Source organism: Scyliorhinus torazame, chromosome 28, assembly GCF_047496885.1.
Source record: "Scyliorhinus torazame isolate Kashiwa2021f chromosome 28, sScyTor2.1, whole genome shotgun sequence".
Classification (NCBI taxonomy): Eukaryota; Metazoa; Chordata; class Chondrichthyes; order Carcharhiniformes; family Scyliorhinidae; genus Scyliorhinus; species Scyliorhinus torazame.
In genome coordinates this window covers 11,469,950-11,489,078 of record NC_092734.1, presented here as the reverse complement: position 1 = coordinate 11,489,078, position 19,129 = coordinate 11,469,950, and the positions used below count along the sequence as shown (strand labels likewise).

The window sequence follows — 19,129 nt, the reverse complement described above, 5'->3', positions numbered from 1 at the left end:
TTAAGATTGTATTCAGCCTGGACAGAGAACGGGGACTGGAGGGCGCACTGCTTAGGGCGAGTTTGGGAGCTTGCAACGGCGGGGGGGGGGGGGGGGGGTCCCGCGCTTGGTACCTTTTGGCGGGAGATCGGGGCCTCTGATGGGGGGGATGGGCTAGGGGCTGGTTAAGGGACTTGAAAGGGCACGGGGAGATACAATTAGGTTAATGGGTCTTTGGGGTGTGGGGGGAGGGCCCGAGCATTCGGGCGGGAGACAGCCAGGCGCTAAGGGCAGGGGTCAACGTAGTTAGCGTAGGTCGGGGGGCACCAGGGAGAGTAGGAGAAGGGGCGGGCTTGGGCCAAGCGCGGGGCGGACCTGGAAGGGCAGGCCTCGGGGGGGTCAGGAGGGGGGGGGGGGGGCAGCCGGGAGGGAGAGCAGAGAAGATTTAAGAGGGTAAGGGGGGGGGGATCAGAAATCCCCGGTGGAGATAGTCGCTTGCAGGGAATAGCATAGGAAACCGACAGCAGCAAAACCCGGGGCGGAGGGGAAGTGGGGGGGGGGGGGGGGTTAGAGCCACATTAGGTTAGTTGAGCACGTGGGGCATGGGTAAATAGAGCTGGTTGGGGAAGTGCTTTATTAATATGTTTATTCTCTCCCACAGTTCGTTTTCAATATGTTAAGTCTTTTGTATATGGCCTTTTTTCTCTGTAAATGTTACAAATCTGTTTTAAATTTAAAAAAAATTTTTAAAAAAAGAGACAGCCCAAGACAGGACAGGAAGACCCCGTAGGTGTGTCAGCATTTGAAATTGATCTCTGTACAGTTTCAACCCACCCATGTGGGGTGTGGTTTGCACATTAACCCCTCATAGCCAGTGATAACTAAAGAGAGGCAATGCCACCTGAGGATATTTTAGAAGTCCTTACCTTTCATCCTCATGCCACCTCACTTGCCTAACAGCGCACGCGGTGATATGATCACGGCTGGAGCTTTCACAGGCACATTTCTCTTCCTTGTGACAGCCTACATAGCAACTACTGCACTTTAGAAAGTGATTCATTGTGTTAAGCACCGAGGCACTGAGATATATAAACGGCACTCAAGAATATAATCGTGAATGCAACATCATAACATCGCAACAGATAATATTTGCTTAAATATTTAACGGAATTTCATTTTAACTGGATTTAATTGCTTAAATTGTGCATATTGCTATTCAGTCCATGCAAAACAAAAGATCAATCCTGATGATCTTTTTCAATAATTCTGGTTTGTCATGTAATTACCCAAGTGCTTGATGCAGATAAAATGTGTATGGGGAAAATGATTTTAATTGCATATCACATCTGTATGTTAGCAGCATTCCCCTGAAACAACTGGTCTCAAACTCCAAGAAAACTAAAATTATAAGTAACAATTTATGTAGATATTAGCAACTCCCCCGCCATCTCATTGCAGATCTCGTCACGTTTCTCATATTCCAGTCTTATTTGAGATTCATGCATTGTGAACATATACAGGTTCTTTTTAAAAAAGGGAACCTACTTTAGTAAAACATCTGCCTTAAACATTTTAAAACCCATTTTAAAATCTTGGGATGTTAAAGACACATTGGCATAACATGAGTAATAATAATTAACAGTTTAGGATCCATACTGATAATACATTTGCACGATGGACACTTCTCTTCTCTCTGGCCCCCGCTAGATAGAGGAGACAGATATTCCTCTTTATAAATGATAAACAAGTCTGTTACAATGCATTTTTTTTTTTTTGCGCAATGGTTTCATTGATAGCTGACCCACGTAACATGAAAATCACATTCTAAAGAATCAGCAACCTGCATTAAACAGTCCCGCCAAATCCAGTGACTGCAGAATTTCAGCATGGCTGCTGCCTTTGGGTCCATTCCTTGATGAGTTGATGTGCTACAGCCCACGGGGGTGGAATCCGGAAGGGAACATCGCCCATTTCTTTCATGGTAGACATCCGCTTACGTTTTAAAGCTTCTGTGAGCACCTCGGCATCAAACCAGCGGGCGTCCTCAAGTTCCGAGATGTTCAGGTCGATCTGCAGCCATAACAAAATGCACATCAGTAATGTGGAAATTACAACACTGGTGGTGAAAAAAGGAAATGTCAAATGCAACAATGATTCCAGAACTTTGCGAACTAACAAGGAGATGCAGGAGCCAGTCTGCAACAGGTTAAAGGTTAGAAATAATTGAAAACAAGCTGGTTACCTATGTGTTTGACTGTGTTAATGACTAGTGATGGAGTTACAATGAGGTTGTGATGATTGCCTGACAGGGGAAATATTTTGTGAATAAAGGCTATTAGCGGGCAGCACTGTGGCGCAGTGGTTAGCATTGCTGCTTCACGGTGCCGAGGACCCGGGTTCAGTTCTGGCCCTGGGTCACTGTCTGTGTGGAGTTTGCACGTTCTCCCCGTGTTTGCGTGGGTCTCACCCCCACAACCCAAAAAGATGTCCAGGGTAGGTGGATTGGCCACGTTAAATTGCCCCTTAATTGGAAAAAAAAGAATTGGATACTCTAGATTTTGTTAAAAAGAGGAAATACACAGGAAATACTGTTACAACCCAAACACACACATTTTCCCTGGGCAGCAGGGTGGCGCAGTGGTTAGCACTACTGCCTCACGGCGCCGAGGTCCCAGTTTCGATCCCGGCTCTGGGTCACTGTCCGTGTGGTGTTTGCACATTCTCCCCGTGTTTGCGTGGCTCTCACCCCCACAACCCAAAAAGATGTCCAGGGTAGGTGGATTGGCCATGTTAAATTGCCTCTTAATTGGAAAAAAAGAATTGGGTACTCTAAATTTATTTTTAAAAATAAAAAATTAAGGCTATGAGCTCCATATCTGTGCTAGAACAGCGGGATTTCCAATCAGTTTGTGAATTTGATATTAGCTGGCTGCCGATTATCCTCAAAATGTTCACTGAGTTAAGAGTTTTATTAAATCTTAACACAAAATTAAAGAATAGAACAATCAAGATAAGTATGAATAAGGATGAGCAACAAATCTCTGGTCTTATCAGTGATATAGACATCCTAAGAATGAACAAAGTGGATTTGGAAACCTTTATGAGGGAGGCAACGGCAAGGAATTATAGAATTACTACAGTACAGAAAGGCCATTCGGCCCATTGAGCCTGCACCGTCAATTTGTAAGAGATCTAATGCAATCCCACGAGACATTACGATGCGAATCCCGCCCATTGTGCGAGATAGCTAGTCTAATTTAATGTGCAGATTCCTTAGTGACTCGAGGCTTGGGATCATTCTCCTTCGCCTCGGAGACCTCGGGCGAGTGCCGTTTGGTATTGGCCTCCACAAATGGGGACCAGATGGAATAACACTCGTGGGGATGTCCCAGGGGACCGGAGACCCTAGTTCCATTCCCTTTGGGCAGGGTGGTGCCCCATCTGGGCACCCTGGCACTGGCATCCTGGCATTGCCACCTGGGTGCCAGCCTGGCATTGCCAAGGTGCCCAGGTGGCACTGCCAGTTAGCAAGGGTACTGCCTGGGTGACACTGCCAAGTTGGCAGTTTTTGTGCAGGTGTGATAGGGCCAGGAGTGCTTTATGTGGGTATTGGTTGGGGGGAGGGGTGACTTAAGGGGCCTCGGGTGGCGTCCCGATCTCTCGCTATTCTTGAGTTCCGGCGAGCGGAGCTCCTGAAGTGTACAAAATGAGGCTATGTGTGGCCTCGGCCACGCGTTCCTCGCTGAGGTCACTTATCAAACGCAAGTCGCGTTTTATAGCCTTGTGATTCTCCCCGCTGCAAGGACCGGGAAACACACAGCTAAATGCGCTCACTATGGGACTTTGTTCCCATTGAGTTAAATCACAACCAATATGTCTAAAGAGCCTCGCAAACTGGATGAATGCACCACCAACGATGATGATCCAAGTCTCCAGAGTTAGATTAACATTGAGGCCCATGGTCGCCAATGCCATCTTAGGGCATGGGACCTGGAGAAAGATATAATTAATGAACACTTTAGAAGATGATGGTATGTTTAGAAAAGCGTGTATCTTCACTCACTCAATGGTTTACACTCATGTCGGAGTCAGAAAATTGTGGGTTCAAGTCCCATTCCAGAAACATGAGCATCAGATTTTAACTAGACTGTTGGAGGAAGCTCCATCTACACTGGACTGGAGTAAAAAGATCTCTCAGAACTGTTTTGAAGAAGAGCAGGGGAGTTCACCCCTGATGTTCTGGCCAATATTTATTGCTCGACTAAAATCATTAAACCAAATTATCGGGTCACTATTTCATTGCTGCCTGTGGGAGCTTGCTGTGTGCAAATTGGTTGTTGTATTTCCTACGCTACAACAATGGCTACACATCAATAATAACTGATTACGATGCCCTGAGGATATATAACTGCAAGTCTTTCTTATAAAGAATATAATGTTGCTGAAGGTCTGGGAAAATCTGGTTAAGCAGGAAGCAATTGCTGTCTGATCACAAAACTCAATGGCCAGCCCTCTCTTCTCAAGCAGTGAATTGTGTCTGAAGTTCCAATGTGATGTGCCATGGACAGAAGGATGCCGCATCACACTCACACAACCTCCTGTAGAGAGTTCCTCTTCTCAGCTTCTAAAAGTGAGGCACTAAAAGTAGGGACAAGGCCCTTGACACAGAGATCAAGGCAAATGGAGAGAACCTTTGCCACTCTTGTTACCTGCTGGTGGTTGCTTAGAGAATCACTGGCAAAGCCTCTGGGTGTGGTTGCCTGCTGTCCTATTCAGTAGTATAGAAGGGAAGATAAAAAGAATATGAAATACACAAAACAAACAAACAAGCCATTTCAGGGAAGGTACGGTAATTTCTATTTTTTCCTATGCCATGCATGCCTTGGGATCAGGACATTAATCTGCAGAATACTAACCCCTTTCACTCTGCTTTCTCTGATCTCCACAACCTTGAACACAATTTACCTTGTTCCGCCCTGGTTGCACCAGTGCATGGCATGCGATCATCAGTGAGCTATTAGGAAAGGGCCAGTGCTGGGATGCAGAATACTCAAATGAGGACACTTCCAAACCAACTTCCTCGGCGACTTCCCGGTGCATAGATTCCTCCACGGTTTCCCCTGGGGGAAGTGCAAAAGTGAATTAAGAATCGACATACTGTGTGGGGGGAAACAAAAATTGTTGCAAATCAATGATGAGCCAGTCAGTGGAAGATACTCTAGTATTTTGGCCACTCTCTAGTACGTTTACTGTGTGTTGGCAGTCATTCAGGGACTTGCTTTGAAGGTGGCCTGCAGACAAACAGGGGAAGCATTACAACTCTCTTCAGCTTTTTGTAGCACATTGGTGCTTGCGTAAAATCCTGAATCAAGGCATGCATCATCGGTGTACACAATGAAGCTTTAAAAAATTCTATTATAGGATGTCCATCCCTAATTGTCCTTGAACTGAGTGACTTGCCACGTCATTTCAGAGAGCAATCGAGAGACAACCACATTGCAATGGGTCTGGAGTCACATGACAGCCAGACCGGGTAAGGCCGGCAGATTTCCTTTCCTAAACATTAGTGAACCTGATATAGTTGTCATGGTTAACATTACTGAGACTACAGTTATATTCCACTCGCTGCCAAGGTGGAATTTGCTCCCATATTATCCTCAGAGCATTTAGCTCAGCATTACCAATGCAAAACAGCTAAAGAGCTAGAGACATGGGCTGGGATTCTCTGACCCTGCACAGGGTCGGCGAATCCCGCCCCGCCGCCGGCTTCCCTATTCTCCGGCGTCATTTTTCGGGCGCCGCCGGGATTCCTGCCACGCAGGTCGGGGGCCGATGGCAGCGGCCCCCCCGGCGATTCTCCGGGCCCCGATGGGCCGACGTGGATTACTCACCTCACACACGGCGGGACCTGGAAGGTAAGTGTGCGGGTGCCGTCCTGGGGGGGGGGGGGGGGGGGGGGGGATCCGACTATCAAGGCACTCTTTATGGTTAATCAGTTACACTGGGTGGGCGACATCGTCTGCATGCCTGACAGGAGATATCCAAAACAAGCTCTCTACTCTGAGTTTCATTACAACTGGTTACCAGGAGGGTAAAGGAAACATTTCAGTGAAGTTCCTGAAAAAAATGCTCGTGACCATCCAAACTGGGGAGGAAATATCCAAGGTGTCAACCATTTTGAACATCTCCAACAGGTCCGGGTGGAGGCCAAGCGCAAAGAGCAGAGGGAGCGGACATTAGCCACCTCATCAAACACTACCTGTCCCACCCGTGGCGGAGTGTACGGATCCAGCAATGAACTTTTTAGTCACCTCAGGACCCACAACTCCGGAGCAGAAGGAAGTCTCGGTTCCCCGGCACTGTCTCAGAAGAAGTTGTCACATTTTGACAGCAAGAGTAATAAGGGCTCAAGCTAATTGGGACCTAAGAGTTTAAATGAGGTAGAGGAGCAAAGGGAGCCAGGGATACAGATACAAAACTCACTAGGAGTAACTCAGAATATGAAGGTCAGAAATAAAAGCAAACCAAGAATAGGGGTTTATTTTTAAAGGGGGAGAATTGGCAAGCAGCAAAGCTATGTTAAACTTGTATTGAACCTTAGCTAGGCCACACGGAGTACTGTGCACAGGTCTGATAACTAGATTACAGAAAGGATATAAAGGCACCGTGGGAAGTGTAATAATGATTCATAGAATGATATCAGAACTGAGGAATATACTTGTCAGGATAGGCTCAAGAGGCTGGGGTTCTTTTCTCTAAAATTAAGACAAGGTGGAGGGTGACCTCATAGATTACAAAAGTTTGATCAGGTAGAGATGGAAAATAGGTTCTCTCTCGTAGGGGTGACAAAAACAGGGACTATAAATACAAGATGTCACCAGTAATTCAAACTGAGAATTCAGGAGTGACCTCTTTACACAGAGAGTGGAACTCATTATCTTAAGGAGTAGTTGAGAGGAATAGCATTGATAGTTTTGAGGAGAAGCTAGATAAACAGCACGAGAGGGAAGGGAGTAGAAGGATATGCTGACAGGATGAGATAAATTGTTGTGGTACGGGTGTTCTGAGCGTATGTGGCAGAACAGAACAGGTGGTACGAATGGCCTGGATCAGCGCTCTGATTCTTTGCCTATCATTCCCTGTTCATGTCAAGTTCCCCATATATCATAATAATCTTTATTAGTGTCAAAAATAGGCTTACATTAACACTGCAATGAAGTTACTATGAAAATCCCCGAGTCGCCACACTCCGACGCCTGTTCGGGACTCCCTACACTGAGGGAGAATTCAGAATGTCCAATTCGCCTAACAAGCACGTCTTTCGGGACTTTCGGGAGGAAACCAGAACGCCCGGAGGAAACCCACGGAGACACGGGGACAACGTGCAGACTCCGCACAGACAGTGACCCAAGCGCAAAGCGAACCTGGGACCCTGAGCTGTGAAGCAACAGTGCTAACCACCATGCTATCCGAGTGAGACGCCAAACAGAGGCCAGGTATTTCCACACGAGGAGACTGTTGTCAAGGATTTCCTTACGGTGTCTCCTCACAATCAAATTAGAAAAAGCTTTTGGAAATAATTCAGATGATAGAAGGACCAAAAAATCCATCATAGTAAAATCAAATTGGATCCCTTCTCTTTGCACAATCTTGCACATTACATTATCTGTAAGAATCTGTAAGAAAGGCCAATTACCAATATCACAGAATCCAGCAAGGGCGCTGTACATTCCAGGAGGAAATGATTCCTGGCGTGCCAGCAGGCACCGTGCTCCATCAGATACCAGCACGATGATTACAGGAGACACCTGTTAAATAAGGAGTCGCACAAAGTACCTTAGCAGATAGTTGTAGAAATGTTTGCCGTTGATTTAGAATTTTAAAAAAACAGTAATAACAATTCAAAAACAGTAGTTGCTCCTTTGATAATCTGAATGTTTTGAACGGTAGAACCAGGCATGGTTGTGGGTCACACAGCCCGAGAGGGAAGCGAGTGTCAATTCACCCAGGTTGCATTGTGAATACCATTAACTCAGGCTAAGCAAGGAAATTAGTAAATGCATATATTACACAGTGCTTGGGTACAAGGAGATAATGTTGTCATGACACCCTGTGCTAGTGCACGGTCAATTCCCCCCCCCACTTGACCTGGAGTCACAGCACAGGTGAAATTAGATTTTATATTAAATACCCGAGGTCCTTGGTTGAGCCCAATAAACTACAGGCTTGTAATTTTAAAGCACAAGTAATATTTTATTATGTACAGTATCATAATTAACTGGACAGAAAATATAACTATCTACTACCCCTTTCCCAACACCTCCCTTTCTAACTCGCCCACTCTACACACACACACAAACATGAGGGGAAAGGGTGAGGGAAGGGGGGGGAAATTACATATTAAGAAAAAAAAGGATAAGGATCCCTGATGGACTGGGATGACTTCCAGGCAATGTCTTTCTGAAGTTCAGGATTTCATTTTGGTACTTCTTCCTTCTAGGCTTGAGATGGTTTTCTCCGGCAAGGTTGTCTACTTTCTCTGCAGACCTCAGCACCATTTCAGGTTCACAGCAAAAGCTGCGCCAGACACACTCACTGCTTTCAGAACAATAGAGCAGTTCTTTCACTTCAGCAAGCAGGAGAGGGAGAGCGCTCCTTTCCCTTCCCAGGTCTAAACACGTCTGCTGGGTTCTCTCAGAAAGCATCCCGCAGGAACCAATCACTGACTGTTGGTAGGCAGAACACTGTCCCTGGCCAGTGCACTGGTTGCCAGTTAACCAATCAAGCGAGCCCCTCCACAACCTGGTTTGTAAGGTCCACTCGGTGCCGAGGAGTCTGGTTTCTTCTCTCCAAAACACAAAACCTGGGAACAGTGCCTTGGCAAGCAAGCTGTTTCACTTTGAGTCTTCTGCGTAAAAGCACATCCCGATTACGGGTCCACAGACCAAAATAATAAAAATAAATGGGAACGAAGGATGTAAACAGGAAGGACTCCCACAATGTACACAGTGGGAATACAGGGTATATTATACAAAGCAAGAAGATGAAGAAAGGATTAAGCGAAGTAGAAGAAAGCGAGCTGAATGCTCAAGTGGTTACCTGTGGGTAGTAGATTATTTCTTCTGTGCTACAGACACGTTTGCTGCCTGACACATTCTTCTGTGTAGGGTGTCCCGTTCTACTGCAGTAGAGATGTGTGCTGTGCCAGCGGAGAAGGCCCTGTGCCTAAAATACATCCATTATTGTCTCGGTATGTCCAGACATGCAGTCTGATCTGAAGTACAAGCCCAGACCGAAACCTCAGAACGTACAATGCAAACTCGAGAAGGACGTTCTTAACCGTAAAGCAAAGCTGATAAAAATCAGACAGCAAACATTTGTCAATATTTTAAAGCAATGCTACAAAGGGCCGACCAGTAAAGGAGACAGTCACACATCAGAATTTCACAAGAATAAAGATGGATAGATAATTGGTTTATTGAAGAATCTTCATAGTGATAGGTGCCAAATTGTGATGACGATACAAATAAATTAATTATAATTCATAACAGGTGCAGACAATTAAAATAAGAATGCAAAAATTATAAGGATTATGAACATTTTGGTATACAAATAAATACAATGCGTGCAATAAAGATAGATTGATCTCATCACCTGTCGACATGCACAGTAGTGATGTTTAAAGATTTATCGTTTTAAGGGGAAAATAAAGTCGAATGCCGAATGCAATCACCAAAGGTTAAAATCCTGAATTCTATGTAACAAAATGGAATGTGACTTATTCAGCTGCTATAAGCCAGTGTGGAGTGAGCCCCTGGTTAAGTGGTTTGCATTCCCACCTCGGAATAAGAAACAGAGTGTGACCATCGTGGTTATGTAAACGGACCAATAACCTCCTAGAGGGATGAATTAAAATCCCACCACAGCATGACTTGGACAAGAGAAATGAATGTATATTGCCAAGTTTGCTGTGACACAAAATAGGTGGGATGCGAAGTGGTGAGGAAAACACAAAGAGTCTACAGAGGGATACAGACAGTGGAAATGATTGAGCAAAAACTTGGCAGATTAAATTATAATATAGGAAAATGTGAAGTTACGCACTTTGGTAGGAAGAATAAAGGAGCTGAATATTATTTAAATGGAGACTGCAGAAAGCTACAGCACAGAGGGATTTGGGGGTCCTCGTGAATAAATCACAAAAAGCAAGCACGCAAGTTCAGCAGGTAATTGGGAAGGCAAATGGAATGTTGGTCTTTATTTCAAAGAGAATGGAGTGTAAATATAGGGAATTCCTGCTAAAATTATAGAAGGTACTAGTTAGACTACACCTGGAATACTGTGAACAGTTTTGGTCCCCTTATCTATGGAGGTGTTTTCTTATGAGGAGAGGTTTGAGTAGGTTGGGCCTGTACTCATTGGATTTTAGAGGAATGCGAGACATATCGGATTCTCAGGGGTTTGACACTGTAGATGCTGAGACGTTGTTTCCCCTTGTGGGAGAGTCTAGGACCAGAGGGCATAATCTCAGAGTAAGGGGTCACCATTTAAGACAGAGATGAGGAGGAATGTCTTCTCTCAGAAGGTGGCAAATCTGTGGAATTCTTTACCGCAGCGGGCTGTAAAGGTTAGGTCGATAAGCATGTTCAAAGTTGAGATAGACGGGTAAGGGAACCAAGGGTTATGGGGATAAGGCAGGAAAGTGGAGTAATGATCTCATTAATGGCAGAGCAAACTTGATGGGCTGAATGGCCTAACTAAACTTATGGTTTTATAGTAGTCTGTGAATTTAATCCAATTAATGAAATAAATCTGGAATAAAAACATTGGTATAAATGAAGAACATGAAACCACTAGATTGTTCTAAAACTCCATCTAGCTCTCTAATGCCCTTTATGAAGATTTAAATCTGTGTCCCTTACCCTGTCTGGCCTCCTTATGGCTCCACGCCCACTGCATTTTGGCTGATTCTTAACTGCCCTCTGAAATGGCTGAGCAAGTCAGCTCACAGCCACATTCTCACGGGTAAAAAGGGATGAGCAATAAATGCTGATCTTCCCAGCGATATCCACACTCTTCGCATTAATAATAAGGTTTGAAACGGCAAGGCAGACCAAAGTTTTGGTTTGGGAATTCTAGGATGTGGGAGAGGCAAACCCATTTCCCCATCGAATGAGCTGTGAGAGTCCAGAAAAACCTGCCCATTTGTTGGTTTTTAAGATGGTTACGGCCATGGAAAAAGTGCTCATTGTTGGTCAGTCAGTGAATTCTAATATTACTTTCACACTAATCTCAGGGAAGAATGCGAAGGTACAAACTACGGTAAGCCGCTGGCCTTGTTAGAACTGTGATGGAACGGCCAATTCAACTTCAGAGTCACTGGATAATATCCCAAAACAACCAAATGAATGAGAGGTACCAAGGTGCTGCAAAACTCACAAAATATGCAGCTAAGACAAGACCCTGACCCTTGTCAGTACACAGCAAGACTGTGCTTACCGCACCCACTCCAAGATGAATGTGTTACAGCAAAATGTCTAAATCTGACTCTTGCTCCTGAATGGAAATAATGGATGAAAAAAGTTTTCCCAATTTCAAAGTTTGCCAAAGTTTATGTTCTACCTGGGACAGCAAGGGAGCATCCTTTCCATCCAAGAGGAAGAAGGCTTTCCGCAAATCAACAAATGTTCCCTTCAGAACTGATTCCGCTTTGACCTTTTCAATTCTACCTGCAATTAAGCGCACAGGTTGTTAGAACATCATCCTTTGTCAAACGTGTTAACGGCAGTGGCATTGTAATGGCCCCAAATGTTTCTAGCTTTTACTGTTTTTGCAAAGTGATTACCTTCATAGCCTTTCAGGCCATTATGCCACTCGAGACTCACAAGGTGCAGTTGAGAAGGGAATTGAAACAAAGGAATAAAGAAGAGTTTGATGCAAGTGTGGATTTTGGTGAACAAAGAACAAGCGGGGAAGGGAGACGAGCTAGATAAGGAACACAAAGAAAACATGGGGCGGGATTCTCTGGTCTCCGACGCCGAAATCGTGTTCGGCGATCAGCCGGAGAATCCCCGTTTGCGCCAAAATCTGGGGCGGGCAAGTCACCCGAGGCCCTCCCCCGATGCACCGTCCCCGATGGGCCGAGTTCCCAACGGCGTGGGTCACTCATGCTATTTATTTTCGTGAACCTGGCATGGTGGCTGCAGACTGAGTCCAGCCCGCCACAGTCAGGAGGGGGAAGGTGTTCCGCGGGTGGTCCGGGGGTGGGGAGCCTGGTCAAAGTTTTTGGCAGGCCAGGTCCGCGGGCGGCTGGCGCCATGTTGCACGGCGTGGCCACTGCAGGCCGCTGCCGTGTGCATGCGCGGCCACGGACCCGGCAATTCTCCGACCGTATCCGCAGCTAAAGCTGGGAGTTTTATGCTGCATGCCTGCTTGCCCACCCCCACCATACGCAGCATGTGCGCCGCTTTTTCTGGTGTAAAACGCCACTGTTCCCATGCCTGCGTGAGCATAAGACCATAAGACATAGGAGCAGAATTAGGCCACTCGGCCTATCGAGTCTGCTCTGCCATTCAATCATGGCTGATATTTTTCTTATCCCCATTCCTGCCTTCTACCCATAACCCCTGATCCTCTTATTGATCAAAAACCTATCTATCTCTGTCTTAAGAACACTCAGTGATTTGGCCTCCTCAGCCTTCTGCAGCAAAGAGTTCCACAGATTCACCACCCACTGGCTGAAGAAATACCTCCTCATCTCAGTTTTAAAGAATCGTCCCTTTAGTCTGAGATTGTGCCCTCTGGTTCTAGTTTCTCCTACAAGTGGAAACATCCTCTCCACGTCCACTCTATCCAGGCCACGCAGTATCCTGAAGCTTCAATAAGATCCCCCCTCATCCTTCTTAGTCTTCAAATCGGAGAATCCAGCCCACACATTTTTGATGGAGGGGACTTTGGCAAGAGGGTTGATTACTTACATGAGGAGCAAACAGAAGAGGTCGATCACAGAATGATACAGCACAGGAGATGGCCATTTGTTCCAACCCCTCAGTGCCAGCTCTTTGAAAGAGCTATCCAATTTATCCCACTTTCCCTGTAGCTGTGCCATTTTCTTCCCTTAAGTATTTATCCTATGCCTTTTGGAAGTTGTTATTGAATCTACTTCCACCTCATTTCATGTAATGTGTGCATGTAAATGAAGAAAAACAGAGTTGCATGAATGCGGAGCAAGCAAATAATGTAATCTGACCCATCTGTCTCAGAGTACGCTGCAAATACCAAGATCTATACAATGATGTTACATTAAAAAAACTCCCAAAATGCGTGTCGATAAAGGAATGTATACATTTAACTCCAATCATGTTATGTATGGCAGTGTAGCAAAGGTACATAACTACAGTGTTACTGTCTGTAAGGCTACATTCATTTCAAAAACAGGCCCGTGCAGTATAGTTTTACCCAGATCAAGAGCAAATTGTGGCACATGATTTTCTGTACAGCCAATCAGCACCGACTCCTCCATATATTTCTCCTTCTGATTCAGATTCTGAAGAATTCCATTCAGCTCTGGAAGGGAAGATACCTTGTTTAAGACAGCATTGTTCAAGGACACAAGTTCAAACCCCACCATGCCAGTTGGCGACATTTGAATGCAATGAATTAATAAATCTGGAATAAAAAACACCAACATCAGTCATGATGATCATGAATCCACTGGATTGTACTAATACCACCTCTGGCACACTTCAGAGGAGGACAGCTGAGGTTCTTGCCCAGTCTGCCCTCTATGTAAGTCCAGACCTACAGCAAAGTGGTTGGCCCTTAACTACGCCCTGAAACAGTCAAGTACATACAACTCAGTTGTATCAAACCACTCCAGAAACAGTGGTGGTTCAAAAAGATGCTGTGCCCCCACCCACTTTAAGGACAATTTGGAATGAATAATAAATGCTGGGCTTGCCACTGATGCTCACATCCCACAAATTTGAAAAAGAAAATCTAAATTAATCGATCTCAGTCTTCAATATACTCAATGTTGGAGCGTCCACAACCCACTGGGGTTCTAAAGATTCACAACCCTCTTGGTGACCTCTTCCTGTTTCTAAATGCAAGAACCACCCAAAGTTGCAAGTAGTGATCCTGCGTTAATCCTGCAATTCAGAACAAATTGTGAGACCCGAGGGCAGCACGGTGGCGCAGTGGTTAGCACTGCTACCTCACGGCGCCGACGTTCCAGGTTCAATCCCGGCTCTGGGTCACTGTCCATGTGGAGTTTGCACATTCTCCCCTTGTTTGTGTGGGTTTCGCCCCCACAACCCAAAGATGTGCAGGGTAAGTGGATTGGCCATGCTAATTTGCCCCTTAAATGGGAAAAATGAATTGGGTACTCTAAAGTTTTGTTTTTTATTGTGAGACCCTGCTCACATCAACATGGGCATTTTACACAATCATTGATATATGACTTGTAGACAGATCTTGTATTGTTCTGTCAACTCAATTTCTTGGAGGACAGGGGATGAAGTGATAGGGAGGGAGAGTCTTCCTTCCTTGAAACCTTGAGGTATCAATGCTGCATCTCAGTGCCAGGGACCTGGGGCGCGATTCTCCGACCCCCCACCGGGTCGGAGAATCGCCGGGAGCCGGCGTGAATCCCGCCCCCGCCGTGTCGCGAACTCTCCGCCACCGGAGATTCGGCGGGGGCGGGAATCGCGCCGCGCCAGTCAGCAGGAATCCCCCGGCGATTCTCCGGTCCGCGATGGGCCGAAGTCCCGCCGCTGTCAACCCACGCCAGCCGGCGTGGATTGAACCACCTTTGGGACGGCGGGACACGGCAGCGCGGGCGGGCTTCGGGTCCTGGGGGGGGGGGTGCGCGGGCGATCTGGCCCCGGGGGGTGCCCCCACGGTGGCCTGGCCCGCGATCGGGGCCCACCGATCCACGGGCGGGCCTGTGCCATGGGGGCACTCTTTTCCTTCCGCCTTCGCCATGGTCTCCTCCTCCACTGCGCATGCAGACCCCCTCCACTGCGCATGCGCGGGGATGCCGTGAGCGGCCGCTGACGCTCCCGCGCATGCGCCGCCTGGCAAAGTCAGTTTCGCGCCAGCTGGCGGGGCACCAAAGGCCTTTCCCGCCAGCTGGCGGGGCGGAAATCAGTCCGGCTCGGGCCTAGCCCCTCAAGGTGAGGGCTCGGCCGCTCAAGATGTGGAGACTTCCGCACCTTTGGAGCGGCGCGATGCCGGACTGATTCGCGCCGTTTTTGGCGCCGGTCAGTGGACATCGCGCCGATATCGGAGAATCCGGCTCCTGGTTTGATTCCAGCCTTGGGTAACTTTGTGCAATTTGCATGTTCTCACCGTGTTGTGTGTGTTGCCTCCAGGTGCTCCAGTTTCCTCCCACAGTCCAAAGATGCGCTGGTTCGGTGGATTGGCCATGTTAAATTGCCCCTTAGTGTCCAAAGACGTACAGGTTATGGGGAAAGAGCCTGTAGGTAGGGGGCTCTTTTGGAGGGTTGGTGCAGATTCGATGGGCCAAATGGTTCTATGGAAACCCTTGCTAAAAGATTGCCCAATGTAAGAGGAGATGGATATTGTTTTATCCTGGCGTATGCAGTCTCTTATGCACCCATTTTCAATTTTTGATAAGGAATTGACACAGACCCCATGTATCTTATTATTCCGCAGTGCTTACATAAGAACTAGGAGTAGGCCATCTGGCCCCTCGAGCCTGCTCCGCCATTCAATGAGATCAAGGCTGATCTTTTGTGGACTCAGCTCCACTTTCCGGCCCGAACACCATAACCCTTAATCCCTCTATTCTTCAAAAAACTATCTATCTTTATCTTAAAAACATTTAATGAAGGAGTCTCTACTGCTTCACTGGGCAAGGAATTCCATAGATTCACAATGCTTTGGGTGAAGATGTTCCTCCTAAACTCAATCCTAAATCTACTTCCCCTTATTTTGAGGCTATGCCCCCTAGTTCTGCTTTCACCCGCCAGTGGAAACAACCTGCTCGCATCTATCCTATCTATTCCCTTCATAATTTTATATGTTTCATAAGATCCCCCCTCATCCTTCCAAATTTCAACGAGTACAGTCCCAGTCTACTCAACGTCTCCTCGTAATCCCACCCCTTCAGCTCTGGGATTAACCTAGTGAATCTCCTCTGCACACTCTCCAGTGCCAGTACGTCCTTTCTCAAGTAAGGAGACCAAAACTGAACACAATACTCCAGGTGTGGCCTCACTAACACCTTATACAATTGCAGCATAACCTCCCTAATCTTAGACTCCATCCATCTAGCTATGAAGGACAAAATTCCATTCGCCTTCTTAATCACCTGTTGCACCTGTAAACCAACTTTTTGCGACTCATGCACTAGCACACCCAGGTCTCTCTGCACAGCAGCATGTTTTAATATTTTATCATTTAAATAATAATCCCTTTTGTTGTTATTCCTACCAAAATGGATAACCTCACATTTGTCAAAATTGTATTCCATCTGCCAGACCCTAGCCCATTCACTTAGCCTATCCAAATCCCTCTGCAGACTTCCAGTATCCTCTGCACTTTTTGCTTTACCACTCATCTTAGTGTCATCTGCAAACTTGGACACATTGCCCTTGGTCCCCAACTCCAAATCATCTTTGTAAATTGTGAACAATTGTGGGCACAACACTGATCCCTGAGGCACACCACTAGCTACTGATTGCCAACCAGAGAAACACCCATTAATCCCCACTCTTTGCTTTCTATTAATTAACCAATCCTCTATCCATGCTACTAGAACAAAGAACAAAAGAAAGGTACAGCACAGGAACAGGCCCTTCGGCCCTCCAAGCCCGTGCCGACCATGCTGCCCGACTAAACTACAATCTTATACACTTCCTGGGTCCGTATCCCTCTATTCCCATCCTATTCATGTATTTGTCAACATGCCCCTTAAATGTCACTATCGTGCCTGCTTCCACCACCTCCTCCGGCATCGAGTTCCAAGCACCCACTACCATCTGTGTAAAAAACTTGCCTCGTACATCTACTCTAAACCTTACCCCTCGCACCTTAAACCTATGCCCCCTCGTAATTGACCCCTCTACCATGCATCTTTATCTGATGCAGCAACCTTTTGTGTGGCACCTTGTCAAAGGCTTTCTGGAAATCCAGATATACCACATCCATTGGCTCCTTGTTATCTACCGCGCTGGTAATGTCCTCAAAAAATTTAACTAAATTAGTTAGGCACGACCTGCCCTTTATGAACCCATGCTGCGTCTGCCCAATGGGACAATTTCCATCCAGGTGCCTCGCTATTTCTTCCTTGAAGATAGATTCCAGCATCTTCCCTACTTCCGAAGTTAAGCTCACTGGCCTATAATTACCCGCTTTCTGCCTACCTCCTTTTTTAAACAGTGGTGTCACGTTTGCTCATTTGCAATCCGCCGGGACCACCCCAGAGTCTAGTGAATTTTGGTAAATTATCACTAGTGCATTTGCAATTTCCCTAGCCATCTCTATTAGCACTCTGGGATGCATTCCATCAGGGCCAGGAGACTTGTCTACCTTTAGCCCCATTAGCTTGCCCATTATTACCTCCTTAATGATAACAATCCTCTCAAGGTCCTCACCTGTCATAGCCTCATTTCTATCAGTCACTGGCCTGTTATTTGTGTCTTCCACTGTGAAGACCGACCCAAAAAACCTGTTCAGTTCCTCAGCCATTTCCTCATCTCCCATTATTAAATCTCCCTTCTCATCCTCTAAAGGACCAATATTTACCTTGGCCACTCTTTTTTGTTTTATATATTTGTAGAAACTTTTACGATCTGTTTTTATATTCTGAGCAAGTTTGCTCTCATAATCTATCTTACTCTTCTTTATAGCTTTTTTAGTAGCTTTCTGTTGCCCCCTAAAGATTTCCCAGTCCTCTAGTCTCCCACTAATCTTTACCACTTTGTATGATTTTTCCTTCAATTTGATACTCTCCCTTATTTCCTTAGATATCCACGGTCGATTTTCCCTCTTTCTACCGTCCTTCCTTTTTGTTGGTATAAACCTTTGCTGAGCACCGTGAAAAATCGCTTGGAAGGTTCTCCACTGTTCCTCAAATGTTTCACCATAAAGTCTTTGCTCTCAGTCTACCTTAGCTAGTTCTTCTCTCATCCCATTGTAATCTCCTTTGTTTAAGCACAAAACATTAGTGTTTGATTTTACCTTCTCACCCTCCATCTGTATTTTAAATTCCACCATATTGTGATCGCTCCTTCTGAGAGGATCCCTAACTATGAGATCATGAATCAATCCTGTCTCATTACACAGGACCAGATCTAGGACCGCTTGTTCCCTCGTAGGTTCCATTACATACTGTTCTAGGAAACTAGCGCGGATACATTCTATAAACTCCTCCTCAAGGCTGCCTTGATCGACCTGGTTAAACAAATCGACATGTAGATTAAAATCCCCCATGATAACTGCTGTACCATTTCTACATGCATCCGTTATTTCTTTGTTTATTGCCTGCCCCACCATAATGTTACTATTTGGTGGCCTATAGACCACTCCTATCAGTGACCTTTTTCGCCTTACTATTCCTGATTTCCACCCAAATGGATTCAACCTTATCCTCCATAGCACCGATGTCATCCCTTACTATTGCCCGGATGTCATCCTTAAATAACAGAGCTACACCACCTCCCTTACCATCCACTCTGTCCTTCCGAATAGTTTGATACCCTTGGATATTTAACTCCCAGTCGTGACCATCCTTTAACCATGTTTCAGTAAGTTGATCCGTGGAGATTTGCTAGGCCCCTGGCCAGGGAATTTTCTTTTTTTTTCTCACGTACACAGAGCCTACTCCCGGATAGATTTTTTTGTTTTGAGTCGGGCGCTGGTCCCGAAAGTGGAGGGAACAGAGTACTCGGCCATAGCTATCTCAGACCACGCCCCGCACTGGGTGGAGCTGGAGTTAGGAGAGGAGAGGGACCAACGCCCGCTGTGGCGTCTGGATGAGGGATTACTGGCGGATGAGGAGGTGTGCGGGAGGGTGCAGGGGTGCATTGAAAGATATTTGGAGGCCAACAACAACGGGGAGGTGCAGGTAGGGGTAGTATGGGAGGCGCAGAAGGCGGTGGTCAGGGGAGAGTTAATCTCCATC

The 19,129-nt window shown here is 46.2% G+C and overlaps 1 protein-coding gene across 3 annotated transcripts in view; it reads right to left on the bottom strand.

The window, feature by feature from the left end:
• Positions 1–1,285: 1,285 nt before the first annotated feature.
• Positions 1,286–19,129, bottom strand: part of nudt13 (nudix (nucleoside diphosphate linked moiety X)-type motif 13) — a 37,980-nt gene continuing 20,136 nt past the window's right edge. For all 3 annotated transcript variants that reach the window (XM_072491478.1, XM_072491477.1, XM_072491479.1), the window contains exons 4-9: positions 13,438–13,545; positions 11,602–11,708; positions 9,079–9,204; positions 7,676–7,787; positions 4,945–5,099; positions 1,286–2,049 (exon numbers count right to left, since the gene is read on the bottom strand). In XM_072491478.1, the coding sequence (XP_072347579.1) occupies positions 1,861–2,049; positions 4,945–5,099; positions 7,676–7,787; positions 9,079–9,204; positions 11,602–11,708; positions 13,438–13,545 (797 nt within the window). In that variant the 3' untranslated portion in view covers positions 1,286–1,860. The remainder of the gene's footprint in view (positions 2,050–4,944; positions 5,100–7,675; positions 7,788–9,078; positions 9,205–11,601; positions 11,709–13,437; positions 13,546–19,129) is intronic.